Source organism: Cololabis saira, chromosome 19 (assembly GCF_033807715.1).
Source record: "Cololabis saira isolate AMF1-May2022 chromosome 19, fColSai1.1, whole genome shotgun sequence".
In the NCBI taxonomy this organism is placed as follows: domain Eukaryota; kingdom Metazoa; phylum Chordata; class Actinopteri; order Beloniformes; family Belonidae; genus Cololabis; species Cololabis saira.
The window spans coordinates 21,754,822-21,778,177 of NC_084605.1; the positions used below are offsets into that span (position 1 = coordinate 21,754,822).

Here is a 23,356-nt window from a genome sequence, read left to right on the forward strand (position 1 = left end):
GGTGAGTGGATGTGTGTTAAGATGTGTGTGAGAGGGTGGTGGATGCAAAACAAAAAAACAAGAGCAAAATCATATTACTGCTTTTCTCTTTAAGCCACTTTGAAGTCTGTTCCTTAAACACATGACCCCACTGCTCTTTAAGCTCAGTCCTAGGCTACACCTGTACATCATCATCATCATCATCATCATCATCACTGCTCTCCTGGCTACTGTCACTGTCCTCAATTTCAACCATGTGAGAAGATGCTGCAGGCTGACTCCTCTTCCCCTGGTTGAGCCTGCGATCAGCCGTTTGCATCCACAGTTCAACAGCTGGCTTTGGGTCAAAAGTCTCTGTTGTCTTCTTAGACAGGTGGATGTGCATCAGGGATGACAGGCGAGAATCTGACAGGCTGGATCTGTACTTGTTCTTTATTATATTGAGATGTGAAAATCCTCTCTCACATGCAGCACTGCTCAAGGGCAGTGTAAGGGACAACACAATGACTTTCTGAATGTTCGAGTACATCTCTGGATTGTTAGTTTTCAGTATTTTGACCAAGTCATACACAGAGGAGGATACTAAACGTTTTCCTGCTTGCTTTAAACGCATCCATTCTCTCAGAGTTAACTCTTTGTCAACAGACATGCTGCCCTCATAATTCCGTAGGATTCTACTGAGTGTTGTGTTGCCAAAACTGTGGATGTCTTTCATTTCTTGAGGCCAAGTTGAAGGGTCAAAAATTAGAAATGGGTCACATGCCTTTAGGGATTCATATCTGGCTTCAAACTCCTGAATTAGACCATTCAGTACACCAAGCTTGTCCCTGTCAGCATCAGCATTGGCAACAACCAGATTTCTGTACTTGCCCTCATCACTGTCACGCATAAGTGTCAGCTGTCCAACAGCTACCATCAGCTCATCTTTGCATTCACCAATACACAGCTTATCTTGCTGGAACTTGAGGGAGAGGGACTGTAGGTTCTCCCCAGTATCAAGCATGTTGGCAAGGAAACAGTGAAAGCGCTCTGTGCATGCATGTTTTAGGTCACTGTCATCACTTGTAGCCAGTAGTCTATTTTCAATAGAGTCTCCTGTCTCCATGCAGACCATCTAATATTGTGAAACTTTCCTAGTTTGACACAGGCAATGCCATTCTCACCACATATTTTCTGTAGTTCTGCTGTACGTTTTGCCCCCCCCTTCTGCAAATAAAAGCTTAGCAGCCTGACAACAGAACGATTAAAAGTCTCACAGTACGGTACCATGCGATCAGCTGACTTGGCGCAGTTCTCCAGCGTGTGTGCTGTAAACAGAACGTGCACAAGGGAATCCCCGACGACCACCTTCTGACGTAATTTAGGAATGACGCCGTTGTATACTCCCACGTTAACAGCTGCCCCGTCTGTGCACACGGAGACCAACTTTGTCTTCCACTCATCCGCTAAACCATATTCCTGGAATAGCTGCGCAAGTCCATCCACAATGTACTGTGCTGATCGATTTGCCCCCAGATTAATTAACCCAAGGAAATCCGAGTTAAACTCTCCATTGCTAGACACAGACACAATGTACACAATCTCTTGCTCCATTTTGTTTATGTCTTCTGATCCGTCAAACATCAGTCCCCAAAATTCAGCTGCTTTTAAATTTTTCACACAGTTCGGAGCTGATTGTCTGCGCAATGGTCTGCATGATGCGGGACCCGCCTTCGCGTGAATGATACGCACTTCCAACTTCAACCCCGAGTCTCTTGAACAGCGGAATGTCCTCTTCAAATGAACTCATAGGCCGTGCATGTTTCGCTTTATGAAAGGCCAACAGAAATAAATTACACAGTGCTTGGCGCTGCTCTTCATTTATTTTGTCCTGCCACCGGTCAAGTGGGCAACTCCGATCCTTATTTATTGTTTCAACTATGTTGACATGCTCTTTGCTTTTCTCGTGCTTATCAAAATGTGGGTGACTGAAATTATTTGTTCCTGTATAAAAGTTGCAGTTTTTATCGGCCAGGTTGGGATGCTCACGGCATATTTTGCACCACATCTCGCTGCGTTCATCATTGGTTTCGAGCCAACCAACCACATGCAGCCACTTCTCGGCAAACACGTTTTCTTTCTGGCAGTGGTTCAGTTTGGAGTCTTTTTGGTGGTGGTGGAACGCCAAAATAATTACTGAGCGTCGCTTGCTTCTTGGACATTTTGACGAGACGTGTCGGGGTTTGTTCAGTAACTGCTTGTGATGATTAGGGGTGGGCGATATGACCTAAAATTAATATCACGGTATTTTTCATCTTTTGAACGGTGACGGTATAATATCACGGTATTTTTTGGTACGTTTTGGGAGGAGTAGCCTGTCCTGTCCCTTTATGTGAATAAGGTTAATATTTTTATAATATAATAAGTAAATGGTAGTATCCTTTATATTATATTTATTTTTATTATATTATTTTAAATATTTAGTAAACTTGTCTTAAAATCTAATACTGAACCTCGGTTGGGCTGGTTGGACAGCGGGTGATGGAAAATTTCCCTTCATTTTAAATCCAAAACTTGACAGGTTTATGCCATGAGTATTCATATACAGTAATCCCTTGTTTTTCGAGAGGGTTACGTTCCAAAAAGAACCCGTGATAAGTGATATTCACATAGTAGCAACCCTTTTTTTTTAATAATTATTATACAAAGCTTCAAATTGCGGAGATCAGCCCCGCCTCGCACGTATTTCACTGCTCTTCTGAGCCGCTTCATCCCGACTCGCGCTGCAGCGCCTTTTTCTTCTAAAGCCCGCGGTACAGGTGTGTTTTTTCGAGAGAAGAACATGGTTATGGGTATTTTTTGTCACTCTTTTTTTCTTCTGGGCAAAAAGATTCTTTTAAACCGACATTCATTAATTTTTTCTCCATCTTGAAGTGGGTGACTGGTATTCCAGCAGGTTGAAACAGCGCTCTGCGCTCCGCTGCCGTCAAAGACCTGCCCAGCTCTACTTCTGATTGGCTAGTGTTAGTTTGGTTGAGCGCCAGAGCTGCTTTCCTCTCATTCCATTGGTAGACGAACCCGGTTGACTCAGACTTTTTTTTCTCTCAAACCTTTTTTTTTTTTTTTTTTTTTTTTAAAGCACTCAAACTCGCATGCCGAGAAAAAAAACTGCGTACGCCGGAGATCCGGCACGGTGCCGGAATACTTTAAGCCCTGCATTTCTTACTACTCTTGTCGTAAGGTGTAGCAGCATAAACGATGCCTGCAGTGAAAGCTGTGTATTCTTGGGACGTGCTCCGCTGGTGCTGCTCAGCTGCTCCGCAGCACCAGCGGAGCAGCGGTCCCAGCAGCAGCTGCTGGTCCCACTTGCGCTCGTTTTGGCCCGGGTTGCCTCTTCATATTCACGGGCGTGCGTGTTTTTTAAGTGATGAAACAGGTTGCTTGTGTTTCCACCTCTTGCTGTCACAACACGGCAGCAAACCTTGCATATCACCGACGTTTTTAATGCCTTATTTAGGCTTATTATTTTATAATTGATTTATTACGGTATTGACGGTATTGCAAAATCCATGTCGTGGCGCAGTGTCACACCGGTGATGACTATGACACCGGTGTACCGCCCACCCCTAGTGATGATTAGATCCTAAAGCCTGAATTATGGTTCTGCTTTAAATCGCCGCAGAGCCTACGCCGTAGGGTACGCGGCGACGCGCAAATACGGTGTGTGTCGGCGCGTACCCTACGCCGTAGGCTCTGCGTTGGTGTAACGCTGAACCATAAACCAGCCTTTACATCTCTTTCTGCCCAACCCACCGCCGCCACGAGCATGGAGGGGGAGTAAGGACGCGCTGTGATTGGCCAGTACCAACTTTGAGTGGCAGTTCTGGGGAAAAGCTCTCGCAATAGATTTTTTAATATTAGTATTCTGCTCTGGCCACAACCAATAATATGAGCCCCAGCTGTTGGTACGCAAAAGCGCTTCGCAGCACAAGATTGACGGCGCACCGGGGATTTTGACGGCGCATGCGCTCTGGCGGCCCACTTATGTGCAGCCCTGGCTATAATAATAATAATGACTTGGTTTTATATAGCGCCCTTCAAGGCACCCAGAGCGCTTTACAGAGATCATTATTCATTCATACACATTCTCACCGGTGGTGGTAAGCTACGTTTTGTAGCCACAGCTTCCCTGCAGACTGACGGAAGGGTGGCTGCCATATTGCGCCAAACCTCTCCGACCTTCTCCGACCACCAACAAACATTCATACACATTCAAATACATTCACACGGGGCACAGTGGGTAAGGTGTCTTGCCCAAGGACACTACGACAGCAACTGGGACGGAGCGGGATTGGCCAACCTTCCGATCATTGGACGACCCGCTCTACCACCGAGGCGGCAGTAGCTAGATATACAGTGCTATGGCACTGTATATCTTTATATTACATATATATATATATACATTTTGTATTATATTGTTCTATTTTTATTATATGCTCTTTTCCCCTTTCCTAAACTTTTTGACTCTGAGAGAATTCTGAGAGGACTGGACTGGAATGGCAAATAAAACCCTTGAACCAAACAGTTTTTCCAAAAGGTGCTGAATTTGAAATATAAGCCTGAAGTCTGTGTGGACGATTTTCCAAAAGTCAAGGTTGGTAAGGAGTGAAGCTTAAAAGAAACTTAAAAGCAAGGACAAACAGACTGAGGAAGTGTTTATTTCCAAAAGCCATCAGCATCCTAAACGAATAGAAGTAAATTATATGTACAGTTACAGTAAATGTTTAAATACCTCCATACCTCTTATTGATATTGTTTTTCAAATCTGACCTTTTTACTTACTTATTGTTTTAATTGTTTTGCACTCTCCAAAGGATAAGTTAAACAATTCAGTTGTACATTGTATATTGACAATAAAAGGCATTCAATTCAATCAATTCAACGTGGCTTTTGTTGGAGGAGAAGGGGAAGCTACCACAATCCAATATTTAACCAAAGTGAATGAAATGGGGGAGCAGAGATAGCTTCACCACTGCTACTGCTCTAGAGCCGACAACCACTTTCTGAGGACTCAAAACAGGAAGTGGCAAGGCAGCACAGCATTACTTCCTGTGGTTGGTCTTAGAGAACAAAGAATTCAGATTCTCTTATAAAAATATCATGGTACCACATGGTGCACAGGGCAGTATTTCCGATAATGGCGTCAGTTTTAGAGCGACCCTATAAAAAAAGCTGACACAGGACTGTTGAGCTTGATTCCTGGATCCGGCCAGAGCGGGACGACAGCTTGTCTCCTCAGTACCCAGACGTATGTGAAATGTTGTTAAGAGAAGAGGAGATGCCACACAAAGGTAAACTTTAGACTAACTTTTTTGAAACATCTTTCTACCATCAAATCCTTAATCACCAAATTTTTTAAATGTACCGTATTTTCTGGACTATAAGCCGCTACTTTTTTCATAGGTTTTCAACCATGCGGCTTATACAAAGGTGCGGCTATTCTGTGGATTTTTCTTCCACCGCTCGGGCGCTCTAACCGGAATTAGAATAAAAACTAAGAAAAAATAAATGCAAAGAAGAATATGCTACTTCTTCTTTAGCAGATAGAAGTAGGTAGAAGCAGATTTCAAACAGATAAATAGATAAATAAATACCGGTTTTCTCTTGGTTCTGTCCCATTTTAATCAGCAAAGTTGCTGCCGTGTTAAAAGACTGTTAGGAAAGGATCTATTTAGGTACAAACATGTACATCATTTACAGTTCAAAATCATTATCTACATGTAGTAAGTATCTAATCTAACAACATAAATATCTGCGGCTTGCATATCTTTTTTTTTTAAATAGAGTGGATGCGGCTTATATACAGGTGCGGCTTGTCTATCTTTTTTTCATTATTTTTTAAAAAATAGAGCGGATGCGGCTTATATACAGGTGCAGCTTATAGTCCAGAAAATACGGTATATGTTTTATCGTGAATAAAATAATGGGTTTTATGTGATTCTAAGTGCATTCTAATTTTAACCTTTTGTTTTTTACCTTTTATTGTTTTTTTTTTTTTTTTTTTTCATCTTTCATCGAGGTTGTAACTGCAGAACGTTTTTAATTCCAGTCCTCAGTAGCATGGTGTAAAGTTAATCCACACTTGGATGGCATGCCGACTTTTTTTTTTTTTTTTGCCTCTCGTCTTTCTCACCATGAAGGGAATGAGAGGATTTTCCAGCTGGTGGGTTGCCAAGTTTGCTGTACAACCCAGCTGTGCTCCCCCAGGCACACAAACTGATCAATGTCATCATAATCAACAGCCCTGATTGTAGATTTCGAGCAACAATTACTGCACTTGTGGGCTAAAAAAGAAAACACATTAACACGGAGTATGATTGCTTTGTAGAACGACAACCTTCAGAATGACATAGGCTGTACATGGCACAGTTTCTGTAACACTGGATAGTAAGAACTTCAAATGGAGCCCAATTCTGCATCGTCATTAAGTAGATGAACCAGGAGTGAGTTATAGTGGATGTTTCTCTCCGCATGGCTGCTTTTAAAAGCATCGTTAATGCTTCTACCCTGTCTGGATGTTTGGTGTCAGTCTCATTTTTTTGCCCTGCAGTGTCCTCGGCTGTAAACTTGATTTTTACTGCAGGGGAAAGCTGTTTAGCGTTAGACCTTGACCAAAATGAGAACTATACGAGTCTCATGGGTAGCACTGCCTTACTGTTTCTGTTGCAGATGCAAAGAATGAACTCATAAAGCTCTCTGTTCTGCTTCAACAGTTTGTTTATGACAAACTGAGTATTTCCCATTTCATTGATCTGCTGGACAAATACTACAACATTCAAGACCATCGCATTAGAACTGAAGCAGGTCACATGCTCAAAGTGGACATGGCATGCTTTACTTTATGTAAAATGTTGCAATGATGAGTTCTTACTTTAGATGAAACTTACTTTAAACGCCATCTGAAGCGAAAAAAAACAACAAAAAAACATGTGGTGTATTGTGTACAGGTTTGTGGTGTACTGTTGTATCAGTTACTGCAACAAAAGAGTAAAAAAAAGCCTCTGTCACGTCTTTTTTCACAGATCAGAAGATAAGTTCACATACGATGCCTCACAGCCGGTTGTTTGACACTATAGACTGTCACTCAAAAGAGCACACCCCTAGTTGTTTATGAAATTGTGATTTTACGTAATTTTACCTGGAATAAAAATTCACTCCACGGAGGTTACAAAGGTTACATCCAGTGTGTGTGTGTGTGTGTGTGTGTGTGTTTGTGGAACTCAAATTGTTTTTCCTCGTAAATCATGCAGGGTGTCACTCAACACATTGTACCTGATAGCAGAGACGTGACATATATATATAACTCATGGAAACTTTTCCTGTGCAGCTCGCCTGGACACACACCAGCCAGTAATCAAGGATGAAGCACCAACAATACCCTTTATAATTGACTGTTAACTTTGGATTTGCCCTCCTGTTTTCTTTCCGGTGGGAAACCAGTGATATTGTTGTTAAATATTTATATACATTTTCTTTAGCACACTTACAGCAATAAAAACTTTCAGCTGTGATATCCTGGCGTGTACATCTGGACTTAGTTCTGATCCACTTCATATGAGTCTATATTTTTGTTATTTACATTGTCGATATGATCTACAACTAAAGCAGAATCCTCCTGTTGTGCATCAGCTGGCTTTTTCACCGCCTGTCAGATGTGTCTGTGCAACCTAAACAGTGTGTCCTCCCAGCCTATCCCTGTGGTTCACCCTCTCTTCTCTGCTGAGTCACTGTCATTGGATCATCCAGCTTCCTCTGCAAATAAAAATGTCATCTAAGGCCAATTTGATGCATGCACAAGCCATGATTTCCAAGCACATGAATAAATATAGAAGCATAATCTTTGTGTCCCTGGAAGCTGCACACCTGGAGACGGAAAGCTTAAAATAAAAATGTGACTTTGACACACTATGAGAATAAAAATAGGTGAATGTGATATCACCACTTAAGAAAATATATCAGAATGAGAAAAGGATGGCCACCATTCTTAAATAAATAAATATAAATTAATAAAGTCACAGGAAACAGAGCCAATGTGACTGGAAATGACATTTACAGCAAAGCTGGAAATTAAATTTAGTCCTAATTTCTATAACATGTATCAAGAATCAAAAGGCGGAATGGCTTCACAAAGTAGGTACTTTATATATTACTAATAATTTAAGCCTTGTATAAGTATACCAGATATCACATTAGATGTTGTAAGGTGTCAGTTGTAGCGCCGCCTGTGGTTGTTAAATTCATGACATATTTGTATGATGAAAATACATTTTGGGTCTTTAGTTATTTCTGAGTTTGGTTAAGTTTAGATCATCTCAAGATATGAACCAGAAGTTAACGCTGGGACACTCATGAGTCATGAGATTTTTAAAACAGATTTTTAAGTTGAAATTCTTTTAACTTTTGAAGCACTTCTGTTGAGAGGCTGAACATGTGCAGGTCAGGTCCAGAGCTGCTTCCAAAAAAGCTTGATGGAAGCTTCTAATGGAAGTTCAATCACACCATTAGATGTGAGCAGATGGTTGAGTGCTGTTTGGAAGCCACAGTTATGAGTATTTTCAAGGAAACAATGGATGATATTCATGAGTAGCAGACACGGTGAGCAGTTATATTGAGTGGTGTACCTCCATGTGTATCCCTTCCCACCCTATCCATGTATATACTATATAGAAACCATGGTTCAGTGTGAATGTATGCAACTACTGTAACTAGAACCCAGTGTGCAGCTCTAAGGTCAGGGGACATTGGGAAGTATGTGCTGGTCTGATATACTGTAAGCTCCAAAAAAAGCCATCAAAGGTGCCAAAAGAACATGCACCCAGAGACTTGAAAGCTGCTACAGGGAAGATGGCAAGAGATTAAACAAAATCAGTAAAAAACTCCAGGATGGGTGCAGACAGAGTTGTGAACCAAAATGTATCACACGACCTTAAGAGCTTCTATGCCAGTTTCGATCAACAGAGAGAACAACAGAGACCTTCCCACTAAAGGCTCCCTGCAACCCAGAAGAGAATCCCCACAGGTGACATGTACACAGATCTTCTCAAGGCTCTGATGCAGGTGAACCCCCCCACAAGGCTGTGGGCCCAGACCATGTAGCCCTGAGGGTCCTGAAGGCCTGTGTAGAAGAACTGACAACAGGTATACACCGACATGTTGAACAGATCTGTCTCATATGACCTCTTCAAATCCTCAGTTACAGGCCTGTGCCACTTAAATCTGTCACCACCAGTGTCTGAAGACAGATCAACTCTGTGGTTTCAGATACAGTGGACTCCTTCAGTTTGTCTCTTGCTTGAATAGATCAGTCGACAATACGGTGGTTCTGGCACTTCACTACACCCTCTGGACAACCCCAACGCACGTGCATAACTCCTGTGCCTGGATTACAGCTGCTTCAATACAGCCAGGCTGATGAAGCTCCCTGTGTAAGCTGGAAGACCCGTGAATGCCGATACCCACCTGCAACTGGATCCTGGACTTTCCTAAAGACCGACCTCAGGTGCTGAGGATGGGGAAGTAGGTCTCTGCTAAACTTGTAGCGAGCACAGGAGCCACACAGGGCTGCTGCCTGGGCCCCGAAGTCTTTTGCCTTTATACACTCGGGACAATAACATAATTAAAGTATGCAAATGACAACCCCATCCTTGGCATCATCAGAGCTAGGGATGAGTCCCCATACAGGGATCTGGTAGATAATTGCATCGTCTGTGGTAAGGAAAATTATCTTGAGCTCAGAATTTACAAAACAAAACAATTCATTTGAGACTTCAGGGATGAGCCACCTGCCTGTTTTCCCTCTGAAGAAATTAGTTAGTCACCTCATGAAAGCATACAGAGGACTAATGGAAAACATTATCACCAGTGCCTTCAATGTGTGTATGACAAAAAACCATCCTGGTCAAGAAGAAGTCGCTCTAGTGGGTCATCAGAGCTGCAGCTCTGACATTCCCTCATGGATATCATCTATATTCAGAGCTGAAGACGGAAAGCACTGTGCACCTTCAGAGACAAACGCCACCCAACTCCTCCTCTGTTTCAGCAGATGGACATAGTCCACAACCTGGGACAGTGCAGGCGTGAGCATCGGTGTCCACAGGACTCGCCTCCACAAGAGCTTCTTCCGATTAGTGGCAAAGATACGAAAGAGGGCAGGAACTACTTCATGTCAAATCTTTCTTCACATTAGCAATTAAAGACAAACCATAATGACAATATTTCTGCAGAATATGTGAAATATGGGTGACTGACCTTTTTTATATTTATCAATTCTAATGTGTGTTTTCTTTTATTTTATTCTAATTTACTCTTTTTTTGTTTTAACTTAGGGAATACCGCCACAGTTCCTAGATACCTGTGCTGCCGTTTACCTGATTGTGATTGTGATTGTCATCAGCTGTGCCATGGAGAATGATCCAAATTCCCTTAATTAGTCCAAAAAATGTTTGGTTTTTTTTGGTTACTACAAATAATTAGCTGCTTGTTGAGTGCATGTCCCTAAAGTGCAGTGTTCAGGAGATAAATGAGACTTTAATTTAATTTTAATCGAAGACAATAGAGTCTTAAATTGGGTGTTGTTGCGCTTAAGAATATTCCTACAATTAAAAAGAAATGTCCCGTGCCTCAAAAGATGAAGAAACATTGATATAATATGATTAATTAATACTTTATGAATCTCAGGAGGTAAATTATATTGTTGCAGTAAAAAGCCAAGCAGTCACTATTATTAGCTTTGTGGTTTTCTTTTGTTCAGACAGACAGGGATCCGAGGTCTTACCTTTTCTGACAGTTTCGGCAGAACTTCCGCCTTCCTCAGAGAGTGTGACTCTCTGAGAAATGCGGAAGTTCTGCCGAAACTGTCAGAAAGGTTTGAAGGTAAGACCTCGGATCCTTGTCTGAACAAAAGAAAACCACAAAGCTATCAATCTGAAGACATAATGAACACAATACAACAGTCACTATTATTAAGTCACTTTGGGACTAGTGTGAGGAACCGGCGACCTGTCCAGGGTGTATCCTGACTCTTACCAAATAAAAGCTGAAATAGGCTCCAGTCTACTGTCTGCATGGAGCCTGTAATGTCATAGCGCTCATTTAATCTGCCCTCAGCAAGTGAAATGAAATTGAATTTAACAAAACCAGTGTTAAAGTTCTCACTTTTTAAAAATAGCCTAAAATTTTATAGTCAACATACAGGAGAGGTTTCATCTCCCAGTGCACATAACACGGTGGCACATCACATGTTTTGCTGGGACTGACTTTTACCTTTTTAGGTTATCTAATCAACACACACACACAGGCAAACAGACACAGGAGACCTAAAAAATGTTTTAAAAAAAGGCTTGGTTCAGGGGCATGCTGAAATATTTGTACTTGCAGCCAGGATCTGAGAATACAATTTAAAGGATTTAAAAACTTAAGATACCAGTCAGAGCCACAACAGTTAAAAAAAAACAAGCAGCTAACCAATTCAGTTGACATTCAGCAATTTCAAAAACAAACAGGCAAACAGCAGAGTAGAAAGCGTCTCCATCTGATTCAGACTAGCAAAGCCTGAAAACCCAGAAGACTGAATTCAGAACGGTTATGTTTTGTTAGTGGTGCTTTGCCAGCTGTCTTTCATACTTGAGAAGTATGAATATGAACATCATTTGTCTTCCGTTTGATTGTCAACATGAAGTTATTACACAGAAAAATGGTTGTCCCATTATCTTGGCCATGGCCAAAAGGCAAACATGCACATTTCTGTTTGATAAAAAATAAAAACACAGTGTTTCTTCTAACAAAACATTTGTTGTTGCTTGTGAATATTGTTACTGTGCAGAAATGACAACCAATGGTGCACTTGAAATGTATAATAGATGAGACAGAATATAATATTCTGATAATAATAATATAACTAATAAAACATTAGTTGTAATACATTGACTAATGCCATGATTAAATCTAAAGTTACCAAATATTTTTTGTGATTTAAGTTATGAATAGAACAGACTGAATGAATATATTGTTTTCCTCTTCATTTACATACTGTACACGCAGGAAACCTGTTTGCTTAAAAATGATCATGTTCCTCACCTAAATTCTTGATTTACTGAAGTCATCAAATTTCTGATGTTCTTTCACAATACCCACTTTCTAAGGCAAGCATCAGGGGCTTGCTTTAGACATGCTGCCCCATGATGCTAACTGACATTACCTTTCATTCAGTTTGATCAAATCTGTCTCCATCCTGATTTCAAATGTCGCTAATAATACAGCATCTTAAACAACTACCAATGGAGTCCAAACAAGGATTAGCTGAGCTAGCACGTGACTGGGTTGTTGCAACCAAGCAAGTTGGGACTGAGCAATGGATCACCCAGTAACTGGTTCCATAGCAGAGCGTGACAGATGGCGTTCAGCTATTAATGTTTTGAATGGTCCAGGACGAGGTCACCCAACCATTGGACCCGACAGGCTACATGCCGTCTGTTTAGCCAATCTTTGGTAAGCCCTGGTTAGCAGCATTAAACCCAGATGAAGATAGCTGATTCACCTCTGGACCCTTCTAGGCCACAATAAAAGCAGTTGCATTGGTCTCCTAGAACAGTCACATCCTATTCAAGGCCGGATGTTGCCTTTAAAGCATCACATCATATAAAGGAACACTGGAGTAATGTAACAGCTAACTGGCTCTACTCGTCAAAATCATTTTGTTCGTATTGGTTATAAAAACCCTGGTCTTTACTCCTCTATCCCACATTGACTTTTTAGAAGTTAACGTAAAGAACTGTCACTTGTACTGGCAACATGTATACAGTGTTGACCTTCAGACAGGAAAACCAAACAGATGTGTTTTAAGATACCCACAAATAAATACCACATAACTGAAACAATGCTTCAAACAAAAGGAAAATACCTCAAAACCGCCACATCCAAATCATCCCCTTGCTTTGGATGCTTAACTGCAACAGGGAAAATGCTCTTGTGTGTGTTCCTACCTCACAAACTGCTGTTATGAGCTCGCAATGAAGCTGTGTGGGTAAGCATGAAGCTCTCGGTACACTGCTGACTGCTGGCGGATGGCGACCTCCGTGGCGAACGCTGAAAACGACTCCGACGGCTGAAGTAGCTGCCAGCCGCCCACGACCGCTTGTGCTTCCTCAGGTATTCCTTGTAGTTCTTGGTGAGCAGCGTGTAGAGGAACGGATTGATGCAGCTGTTGGAGTATGTCAGGCATGTAGTAAGGTAGTTGATGTTGCGTTTGGCTTTGGTGGAGAGCGACAATGAGGGGTTGAACTGTCCGAGCAGCTGCCAGATCCAGAAAGGAAGGAAGCATGCCCAGAAGAGGAGTACGATGGTGAAAATCAGATAAAGCACCTTCAGGACATAAAACCAGAGAGGTACCATCAGTAAAACACATTTAATAATTAGTTGGTTTCTGTAACTCTGTAACTAAGAATCAGCAAATTAAATTGTAAAGCCATGGACAAAATGAACTTTATTAAATAAAGTCCGTAAGGTGTTTATTGCTTTATTTTAGATAAAGTGACCGAAATAACAAGATTTGTATTATTTCTTTATTATATCTTGTTATTATTATTATTATTTAAAAGTTTATTTATTTCTAATCATTAACATTTATCATGTATAAACATCACATATAACACCTCCAGCTTTCACATGGCTGATTTTTGCGTCTTAAGAAGGCTACATTTCCTTTTATTAAACTGTCAGGATCAGGGGCAGATCTAGGGGGAGGCCATAGGGGGCCAAGGCCCCGCCTGTAATCTGATAGGCCCCTGAAGTGCCGCTGTTCTGTCAATCAACGGGCAAGCTGAGAATTTGATGATCACTGCTGCAGTTCCACCCCCAAACTGTTGGTGGCACCTGTTGCGTGAATACAACTGAATAGAAGAAGAAACAGCTTGGTGCACTCTAAGTGGGACAAACAGATTATGGTAGACGTTATTGGACAGTTTGAATTGGAGGGAGGGGTCACTTCCTTTTAAAATATGTGTGGCGGGCTGAACGTAACGTAAGGATTGCGTTTTCATTCTGCTTCCAAAGAAAGCGGATGATGTTAAATTAAACAGAGCCCCTTTCACAATAGAGGGCGCAAAGCGCAGACCGCCGCCGGCTTTCCCATTCATTGTGTATGTACTACTGCGGCGCAAGAGCATCTCGCTCTGCTGCTGAGCTCGGCGGCGCGCAAGAGGGTGCCTGCCGCGGGATTTGTGCTGCGCCTGCCTGCCCGAATTGAAATTTTTTTAATTTCACTGCTTAAAGCTGCTTTCACATAGAGCGCGGTTTGCGCCGCGCACACCGCCGGGTGGGCGCAGAGTCGGTGCAGAGCAAGGCGCGCATGTGGGCATCGTGCAAATATTTGTTGCTAGGCGACCGGAAAAAAATTTTCCGGTCTGGCGCCCTTTTCCCACTCATTTGGACGTACAGTAGCCTGTAGCCAGTACAGCTCGGTTTGAAAAATGTATCAATCCATGCTTCTGAGGAGGAGGAGACGAGCAGCAGCAGCAAGGAGGGTCTGGGTCTATGAAATCCTCATGGCAAGACAGGATTTGGGGGAATACAGGCTTGTCCGGGAGTTACAGCTCCATGATGAGCTTGGTGGTCCTTCAGGCTGAACAGGGAGCAGTTTGACAGCCTGTTGGGGAGAGTTGGTCCAAGCCTCAGCAGGATGACTCCACCACCTTCTCTCCTATTGGACGCGTCGAGATGTTGTCACAGCGCGGCACGGTGAAATAAAAAAATGTTCAATTCGGGCGCAGGCAGGCGGGGCGCACCGCCGCGGCAGGCGCCCTCTCGCTCGCCGCCCTTGCGCCGCGGTAGCACATACACAATGAATGGGAAAGCCAGTGGCGGTCGCCGCTTTGCGCCCTCTATGTGAAAGGAGCATAATACTGTTGGCACCTGAAGGTTACATTTGGCCCCATAATGGCCCCTGTTTCAGAAAAATCCTAGAACCACCAGTGGTCAGGATACACAGTAGTAATACAATGGACAACACTTCTAATTATATTGGAGTAGTTTTCAGTTTTTCACTATGGTATTTGTGCTCGTTTGACCCTTAATAGGGAAAAGTGGGAGAAGTTGATGGATGGTTCAGGGCCATGACCCATACAAGCCATGAAGTGGCTATGATGAATCTATCTAGTCCCATGGTGAAATAGTCAGAAAACATGTGTTCGGATGGAAACAAATTCTCTATTCAAAGTCAACAATTTTCTGTACCATTAAGCAAGACTTGACATGAAGTTAATGTGCAGTGGAATATTTGGTTCACATTACCACTTTGGATAAATTACGTTGTCTCTGCAATTTTACCCTGGAAGATTTGTTGGCTCGGAATATAGACAGTATCAAAACAACTGGACACACAAGCCCTAGTAACTTTGCCTATGGGTTTTCTGAACCCTGTTTTGAGTCTTTCTGCATGGTGCCATGTAGGAAGGATCTGATACAACCCAAGCCCAGTTAATCCAGCTAATAATACCATCATAACAACATCAGAAATGAGCTGAGCTAGAGCTGAAGCGAGATGTAACATATCTCCACTGGGACTCACAGTCACTCGGCCACTCACAAATGCCAATGTGTTGGCTAGTAGTGGTTGCTACAGGTCCACCAAATTTACTGGCTAAAGTCTGAGAGAGACTGATGGTCCCAGCGGAGGTCCATTAGTGCTTGTTTCAGATCTGGCTGCATCCATTTCAGATGTCTTTGACTTGTGGTCCAGTTAGTCAATTTTAAAGGGCACTGAAATGATCCAAGGCAAAGTTCATGCAACTGGAGGGCCCAGCTACTGCAAGAGGTAGCAACTGATGAGCTAGAAGGAGCAGAGATAGATGCTTCATGCTCCTTTGCCAAGTTTCACTTAACCTAACCTAACCCTCAAGACTAACCCAAAGGTGGATGCAGATATCTCTTAGTACAGTTAAATGCAGAAGAAACCATATTATATTTAAAATAACAATGACTATTCTATTAGGTCTTCATTCAAATAAAGTTAATTTAACGCTAAGTGTCAAAGTGTTGACAGTTAAGTCTGATTTAAGGTTCTGCGTTAAACAAACGCAGAGCCTACGACGTGACGCTGTCGTGAACCCTTCGGTAGTTGATACTTTGTTTAGCTTCCGGCTTTTCCAGGCACAGTGAATCAAAGAGATAAGGACAACTATTGTGCAAAAAAACAAAAAATAAATAAATATATATATAATTAAAGCAGCAAGCAGCGATGAACGGGCCCTCGCACCCTTGTGCACGTTCAGGCGTGCTGCAGTGGAAGTGCTTGTATGACTTGCATGTAGATGTCTTCAGGCCTGGACATTTAGTGGATGAAACCACCCACGTTCTCTATATCAAACCATTCAAACGTTATGGCAGAAAGTAGGAACTACCAGATATCGACCAATCAGAAGAAGGGGCGGGGCTAATTCATGCCAATGAAGAATCAAGTACTCAAAACCGAGTCAGATGACACCACCCACGAATCTCTATGTCAAACCATTCAAAGGTTATGGCAGAGAATAGGGACTATCAAATATTGACCAATCAGAAGAAGGGGGTGGGGCTAATTTGCACCAATTATGTTCAAGGACTGAAAACCGAGTCCGATGACACCACCCACGAGTCTTTATGTCAAACCATTCAAAAGTTATGGCAGAAAGTAGGAACTATCAAATATGGACCAATCAGATGAAGGGGGGGGGCGCGTTTTTTGGCGTCAATCGTCACCACGGTAATGATTTTGACTGAGAAAAGTAATGCGCATCGTCGCAGGATCGAGACCGCATTTTGATGTATAACACACCTGGGTGCACGTTACGGTTCGGGCGAAGAAACGGCCGAAGGAATGGCATAAATTGCGGCAAAATTACACGACTAATTCAAAATGGCCGACTTCCTGTTCGGTTTCGGCCATGGCGCCAAGAGACTTTTCTTTAAGTTGCGACATGATATAGGTGTGTACCGATTTTCGTGCATGTACGTCAAACCGTATTGTGGGGCTTGAGGCACAAAGTTTTCTAGGGGGCGCTGTTGAGCCATTAGGCCACGCCCATTAATGCAAACCATGAAATATCTAACTTTTTGCAAGGCCTGGCTTGCGTGCAAAATTTGGTGACTTTTGGGGAACTATCAAATATGGACCAATCAGATGAAGGGGGGACGTGCTTTTTGCCGTCTATCGTCGCCACGGTGACGCTTTCGACTGAGAAAAGTAATGCGCATCGTCGCAGGATCGAGACGCACATTTTGATGTAAAACACACCTGGGTGCACGTTACGGTTCGGGCGAAGACACGGCCGAAGAAATGGCATAAATTGCGCAACAAAATTACACAGGCAAACCATAAATATCAAATTTTTCGACAGGTCTGGCTTGCGTGCAAAATTTGGTGACTTTTTGGGCACGTTTAGGGGGGCAAAAAAAAAGAGAAAAAAAAAACGAGAACGGGAAAAATTCCTACAGATACAAAAGGGCCTTCGCACTGTGCTCGGGCCCTAATAAATCACACACACGAAGAAAAGAGCGCTGAAAGTTCACTACTGCTTCACGAACCGGAACCGGAAATGCGTTGCTACCAAGCAAACCAATCACAGCCCTCTCGGTCTACGTTGGGTCTGCGTCGCCTCGACGCATAGTTATATTTTTTGGGAGGTGCACGTCAGGCTACGGCGTAGGCTACGGAGAGCCTCCCGCGTAGCCGTGTACCCCACGACATAGGCTCTGCGATGATTTAACGCAGAACCATAATTCAGCCTTTAGCCATTACCTATTAACCAACCACCAATAATAAGACCACACCCCTAATTTCACACAAACGTTTTGGTTTTATATAAACTAGCCTGATGAGATACATCCTATAGGCACAACCTATAAAGTTGCCATGGATGTCAAATCTAGCTATGGGGACGTTTGACATTTTAATATGAACAATAGAAATTGAGTTGCTTTTGGGGCCACCTAGTGGCCATTACAGGAAAAGTTGTTTCCTTCACTAAGAGATTTTTGTTATAATAGCAACCAGGATGTAGCCCCTTGGTTGGGAATAAGACTGCAGAAAGTGTCCAGCAAGCACATTCACATTGTTCAATGCATAAATATTTTACAATGGTTGATAAAACATCACAAGAAAGCACATTTTGTCTTTTATTGTACTGACCTTTTGATTAGGTAGTTTCTTTGTCTGTTTGAATGTTTCCGTTTGTGAAATCCAGTATGTGCGTGCTAGTTGGATGTAGAGATAGCCAATTATCAGTCCTGGAGCAACAATGCTCGTGCAAAAAAGGAAGGAAAGATAAATCTTGTAAGACAGAGGGGATAAAGTGGGCTGACACATAGCCTTGGAGCCCACCGTCGTTAGCTGGATGCTCACAATCATTGGTAGGGTGAGAATTAGTGATGCTATCCACACCACCAAAGCGATAGCCTTCCGGTAACTTTTAGACCGCTTGACTGTGTCGAGTGGCTTGAGCACCGCAAAATAGCGCTCAGTGCTCATGATTGTCAGTGTGAAGATGCTGGCATGCATGGTCAGGAAATCCATGCTAATCAGGATCTGACACCCCACATGTCCAAAGTACCATCCCTTTAGAAAATGTGTGCAGACCACAAAAGGGATCGTGAGAAGGTACAGGAGATCTGCCAAAGCTAAGTTTATAATATAGATGTACATGGATGCTGCAGTCCTCATGGAGTGGCACATGACCACCAGAGTGTAGATGTTCCCTGAGACTCCAATGAGGCACATGATGGAGAGGATGGTCCCGATGGTAAAGGTGGCAGCTGAATCCTCATGCGAGCTCATAGGGGTGTCAGTAGCATTGGCGCTCTTCTCCACCAGGACTCCTACGGGTTCCATGGGCACTGTTGCCATGCCTGGATTGGTAGAGAGGTATGAAAAAGGTTTATATAACCCTCATCCTGAACGACAATGCAGTGTTTCTCGATTCTGGTTCTCGGGACTCCCTGTCCTGCATGTTTTATATGTCTCCTATCAACACTTCTAATTAATGGCCATCATCAGCATGTTATCAAGGTCTGCACAAGTCTGTTGATGACACAGTCATGTATCAGGGAGAAACATCTAAAACATGCAGAAAAGGGGGTCCCGAGACCAGGAATTAAAAAAACTACTGACTTAATGGAAGTGGATCCTCTATAAATGGAGAGAACTATACCTAATGTTCTGTCATTCTTATCATCCATATCTGATATGTGCCATTAGACAATGACAAAATTGGCTTGCATTAATTCAAAAGCGTCTTATCAGGTTCCATTCATACAATTAATTTTCTGCAAGAGTCCCAGTCTCTCACAGCAAACTAGTAGGGGTAAAGACCTTGCTGTGTCTCTCTGAGGATAATCGGAATGCTAATTTTGCCCATGCACGGTGACACAGCTACATATGTTTTTGTGTTATGGGTTATGAAAGTTTTTACAATCTAATTAAAAAGGATGCTGGGCAAGAATTGGAACCTGGAAGAAATGTTAAGAGCAGAGCCAATCTGATTGAAATGAAACATTCACAGTGGCATCAAAATACAAGACAGTAACATTCTGGAGCTTAAGACGAAATGTGAATTAATACTGCAGTGGGGAAAAAAAATGATGGAAATCTGTAAATGTGATGTTTTAGCCAAGAAACTGACCAACATTAGTTATTATTAAAAAATATAACAAAAACACTTCTCTTTTTGCTACAGTGCAATGTGTTGCTGGGAAAACCTGCAACCTCATATTCACATGAAAGTAATTTTGGCAGTATCTAAATGTTTTTGTAGACCACTCACTCCTCCAACATGGCAGCATCATTCCATTGTAGCAATCGCCTCACCAGCAGGTCAGCAGTGGCGTCCCCAACAGTTTTTTTTTTGTTCAGAAGTGCTTAAATAACATAGCAAAGAATTTGAGTAGTTCATTTGGTCTCCAAAGTCCCCCAATACCAATCTGAAGGGACCTGATGGCATCTGTGGGAAGCAATCCCAGTCCACAGAGACCGTGGTCCACAACCCTCAAAGATCTATCACTAACATCCCAGCAGCAAAGAGCCCAGGACTCCCACAGATGTTCTTCCTCCCAACCCTGACTGGTCAGAGCACTTTTTGGAGCCCAAGCAGGAGAATGAGGGCGTATAAATCAGAACTTTTTTCAATGTGCCATTATTCATTTAACAAAAATGAAGCCAAAAAGATGAAATCTTACTGGAAACTTTTGTCTGCTTAGTGCTTAAGTGTAAAGCTTAGTGCTTCCATATGATTTAATTGGGTAAATTGCAGCCAGGTGCTGCTAAGCATTGGGTCTCAATGAATTGATCATGACCAGGTGTGCAGACCTCTATAAAAGCAGAGGGTTTGGGAGTTGCCAGATTTGTATGTGCCAAGAGGGAAATAGCAATGGTCTTAAAGAAGCAACTGTTGTTCTACACACCAATGTTGAAAGGGTTATAAAACCATTTCCAAACAATTTTTTCAGTATTCAGGAAAAAATATTAATGGAAAGGATCAAGATGTTGCCAGTCTTTCCAGGAGTGGGCACTGCAGCAAATTTACCCCAATGGTTGCTACATCTCAGACCTCACAAAGCATATTAAAAGTTATTCCAGGAAAACTCAATTAATAGGAGACTGATTCCTAAGTATGGTTGGTAAGAAAAAGTTGCCAAGGAAACATGCATTTGGTTTGTGAATTTGTACCTGAACAAACCACAAGGCTTCTGCTATAATGTGCTCTGGACAGGTAACACCAAAGTGGAACTGTTCACCAAGCATGGTTAATTTTGGTAAAAAACAAACTTCAATGCAATCGAACTGCTGTGGAAGGACATAAAGAGACTAAGCAAATGCCCAGAAACCTCAACTGAAGCAATGTTGTAGCAACTGAAACAAAGAAGAATGAGCTATGTTGATAAATCAAACGGGACACAACTATTTAGTTAGCTGACGGTAGATCTTAGTTTTTGAATCAAGGGGATACTTAATATTCCCCCATTAGCCTACTATTTTTATTATTCTCTTTTTTTTTGGGGGGGGGGGGGGGGGTCCTTGGCCATTTTAATTAAACATAGCAAAATGAAAAAAGTTTCTTTTTTGGCTAAAGATGTATTTTCCTACTATTAGGTCTGACTATAATTCAGCGAAAATAGTCAAATTCCCTGTCTTGTTTGACCTGACTTGGCCAAATAAACATGATTCTAATTTTGATTCACATGAAATTAAATACGTTTTGCACATTTTTAAGTGTTTATTAGTATCAAAAACTGATGATGCTAAAGAACCACAAAAAGCAAAAACATGCTAGTTTTTCCCCAGAAACATTTACATACCCCAATTAAATTACTGACTTCACTACTGGATTAAAGTCTGTTCCATCCAGTATAATTCCATACTGAAAGCCTGGGTTGACTTCACTTCTAGGACTGAAGCCTTATTCAGGTATTTTCCTCCTGGCTTGGGCCTTCCTAAACACAAGTCTTTTCTAAGTCCCAATTCAAGCACAACAATCCCACTAATACCACAAGTCATATACACTTTAATCCAGAATAGCAGAGCCAGATTTGTGACAGTTAATGCTACTGTTGAAGAAACTTTCTCACCAAGTTGCAGAGGTCTCCCTTTTGGCCAGACTAATACACAGCTTTCAAGACCCGGAAACTAGTCATTTATAAAGTATACTTCTTTGTGACATAAGTGGATCTGGAAGATGTCCAAAATGAAGTCAGACTTGGTTAATATTAAAGATTAAGATAAGATAAGATAAACCTTTAATAGTCCCACAGAGGGGAAATTTGCAAAAGAGGGGACATTTTTTAAATTTTAGTGTACACTCGCAGACGTGTCCCCTGGTTTTACTGCATATATGTGAAGATATCTCTAAGATCAGGAGTCTGTCTTCAAACTGAAGTGAGCCGGAGTACATGCACTCTTACCTGCACTGTCGTCTTTGACAGAACCGTTCAACACTCAGCTGCGGTTCCATGAGCCATGCTTTGTCTCACTTTGGTCCTCTAAACTTCACACTTAGTGAAAAAATTTCACACGCCATAAAAGTCCCCACATATTTTACAGAGTAACTTAGAGGTGAAACATACAGGTGGAATGAAAAAAGAAGAAAAAGAATTCTGTCACGAGCAGTCTTGAGGAGGGGAGATAACCTAAATGAGTCATTCATTACAACAAATCCACGTCCACTGTTGACTGGTCTCCCAGGGAAATTATCAGATGTGAAGTGTCGACAGTCACAAGAAAGGTACACTGATTGAAGCAGTAAAAGTTCTCTTCCATTCTCTACAACCTTTGTGCACCTTCTTGTAGCATCCAAGCAGATGATGTCAGCCGTGACATCGGAAGCTGAAATACAAATCCAGGGAAAAAAAAAAGCTTAAAAAAAGGGGGGAAAAAAGAGAGAACATCAATGAAATGATGATGAGGATTGCAATAAGCTCCAGCTGGTTACGGAGAATCCTGCCTTTGACTGAGAGTAACAGAGAGAGAGAGGGGGAGAGAGTGTGAGCGGTGTAGAGAGAGAGACGGGAACATGTTGGTCATGAGGCACTCTCGCTCCAGAGCTCCAAGTGGGAGGGTGAAGACGGAGAGAACAGGCAACGGAGAGGTATGCAGGAAATGTGTTCTGCTCCCTCTCCAACCCCTATGCCATATATTTCCATGCAACAGGGGCGTGTGCCACAATCTGATATATGCAACACTGGGACTTAAGACATATTAGACACTGACAGTGCAACCCTGCTGTCTCACTGACAGTCATACAGTCAATAAATCAAAAACTAAAAAGACAGGCAGCAATGGCCATTCATTCCAGTGGGTCCATTATTTTAAACCAACAGTGTCAGGGTCAGTGTCACCTACCAGTGGAGTAATCCCATGAGGCAGCGTCATCAAACAATGTCTGGTGCTGCAGGGCTGACTCAAGCCAGCACCTTTGGCCTTATGTTGCTGCTACAGGCTTGACAGGGTCTAAGAACTAACAAAACTGTTGGCTGAATGTGATTTTTGTACTTCTTTTGGGACTTTGAAGAGTTTTTCTTTGTTTTTTTGTTTAAAATTAAAAATGACTGTCGTAAAATTTGCATTTTTAGGCACGTAGAAATCCAAAGTTGTCTTGACATAATGTTAGCGCAAATACCAGCACAGATGTTGCTACAGTAGATGATGTCTAAATATCTGCTATAAAATATAATAAATAGATTTAGCTAGCAGGTGATTTCTCACATTAAACATTTGATGTGAGAAAGCTGCAGATGTGGGCCATGTTTGGTCCAAAGATTCCCTGCGATCTTTGCTTGAGGTGTTCAGTTACAGATAAACTGAGGGTAATGGAGTACA

At 42.2% G+C, this 23,356-nt stretch overlaps 1 protein-coding gene across 4 annotated transcripts in view; it reads right to left on the bottom strand.

Moving 5' to 3' along the window:
* LOC133419306 (urotensin-2 receptor) overlaps window positions 1-22,549 on the bottom strand; it is a 123,216-nt gene extending 100,667 nt beyond the window's left edge. For 3 of the 4 annotated variants that reach the window (XR_009770504.1, XM_061708399.1, XM_061708400.1), the window contains exons 1-3: window positions 21,943-22,549; window positions 18,179-18,894; window positions 12,999-13,377 (exon numbers count right to left, since the gene is read on the bottom strand). Coding sequence is in view for 3 of the 4 variants with exons in the window: in XM_061708399.1 (XP_061564383.1) it covers window positions 13,000-13,377; window positions 18,179-18,892 (1,092 nt within the window). In the remaining variant the exon portion in view is untranslated. The remainder of the gene's footprint in view (window positions 1-12,998; window positions 13,378-18,178; window positions 18,895-21,942) is intronic. The other variant, XM_061708401.1, reaches the window with a different exon arrangement.
* Between the last annotated feature and the right edge of the window lie 807 nt (window positions 22,550-23,356).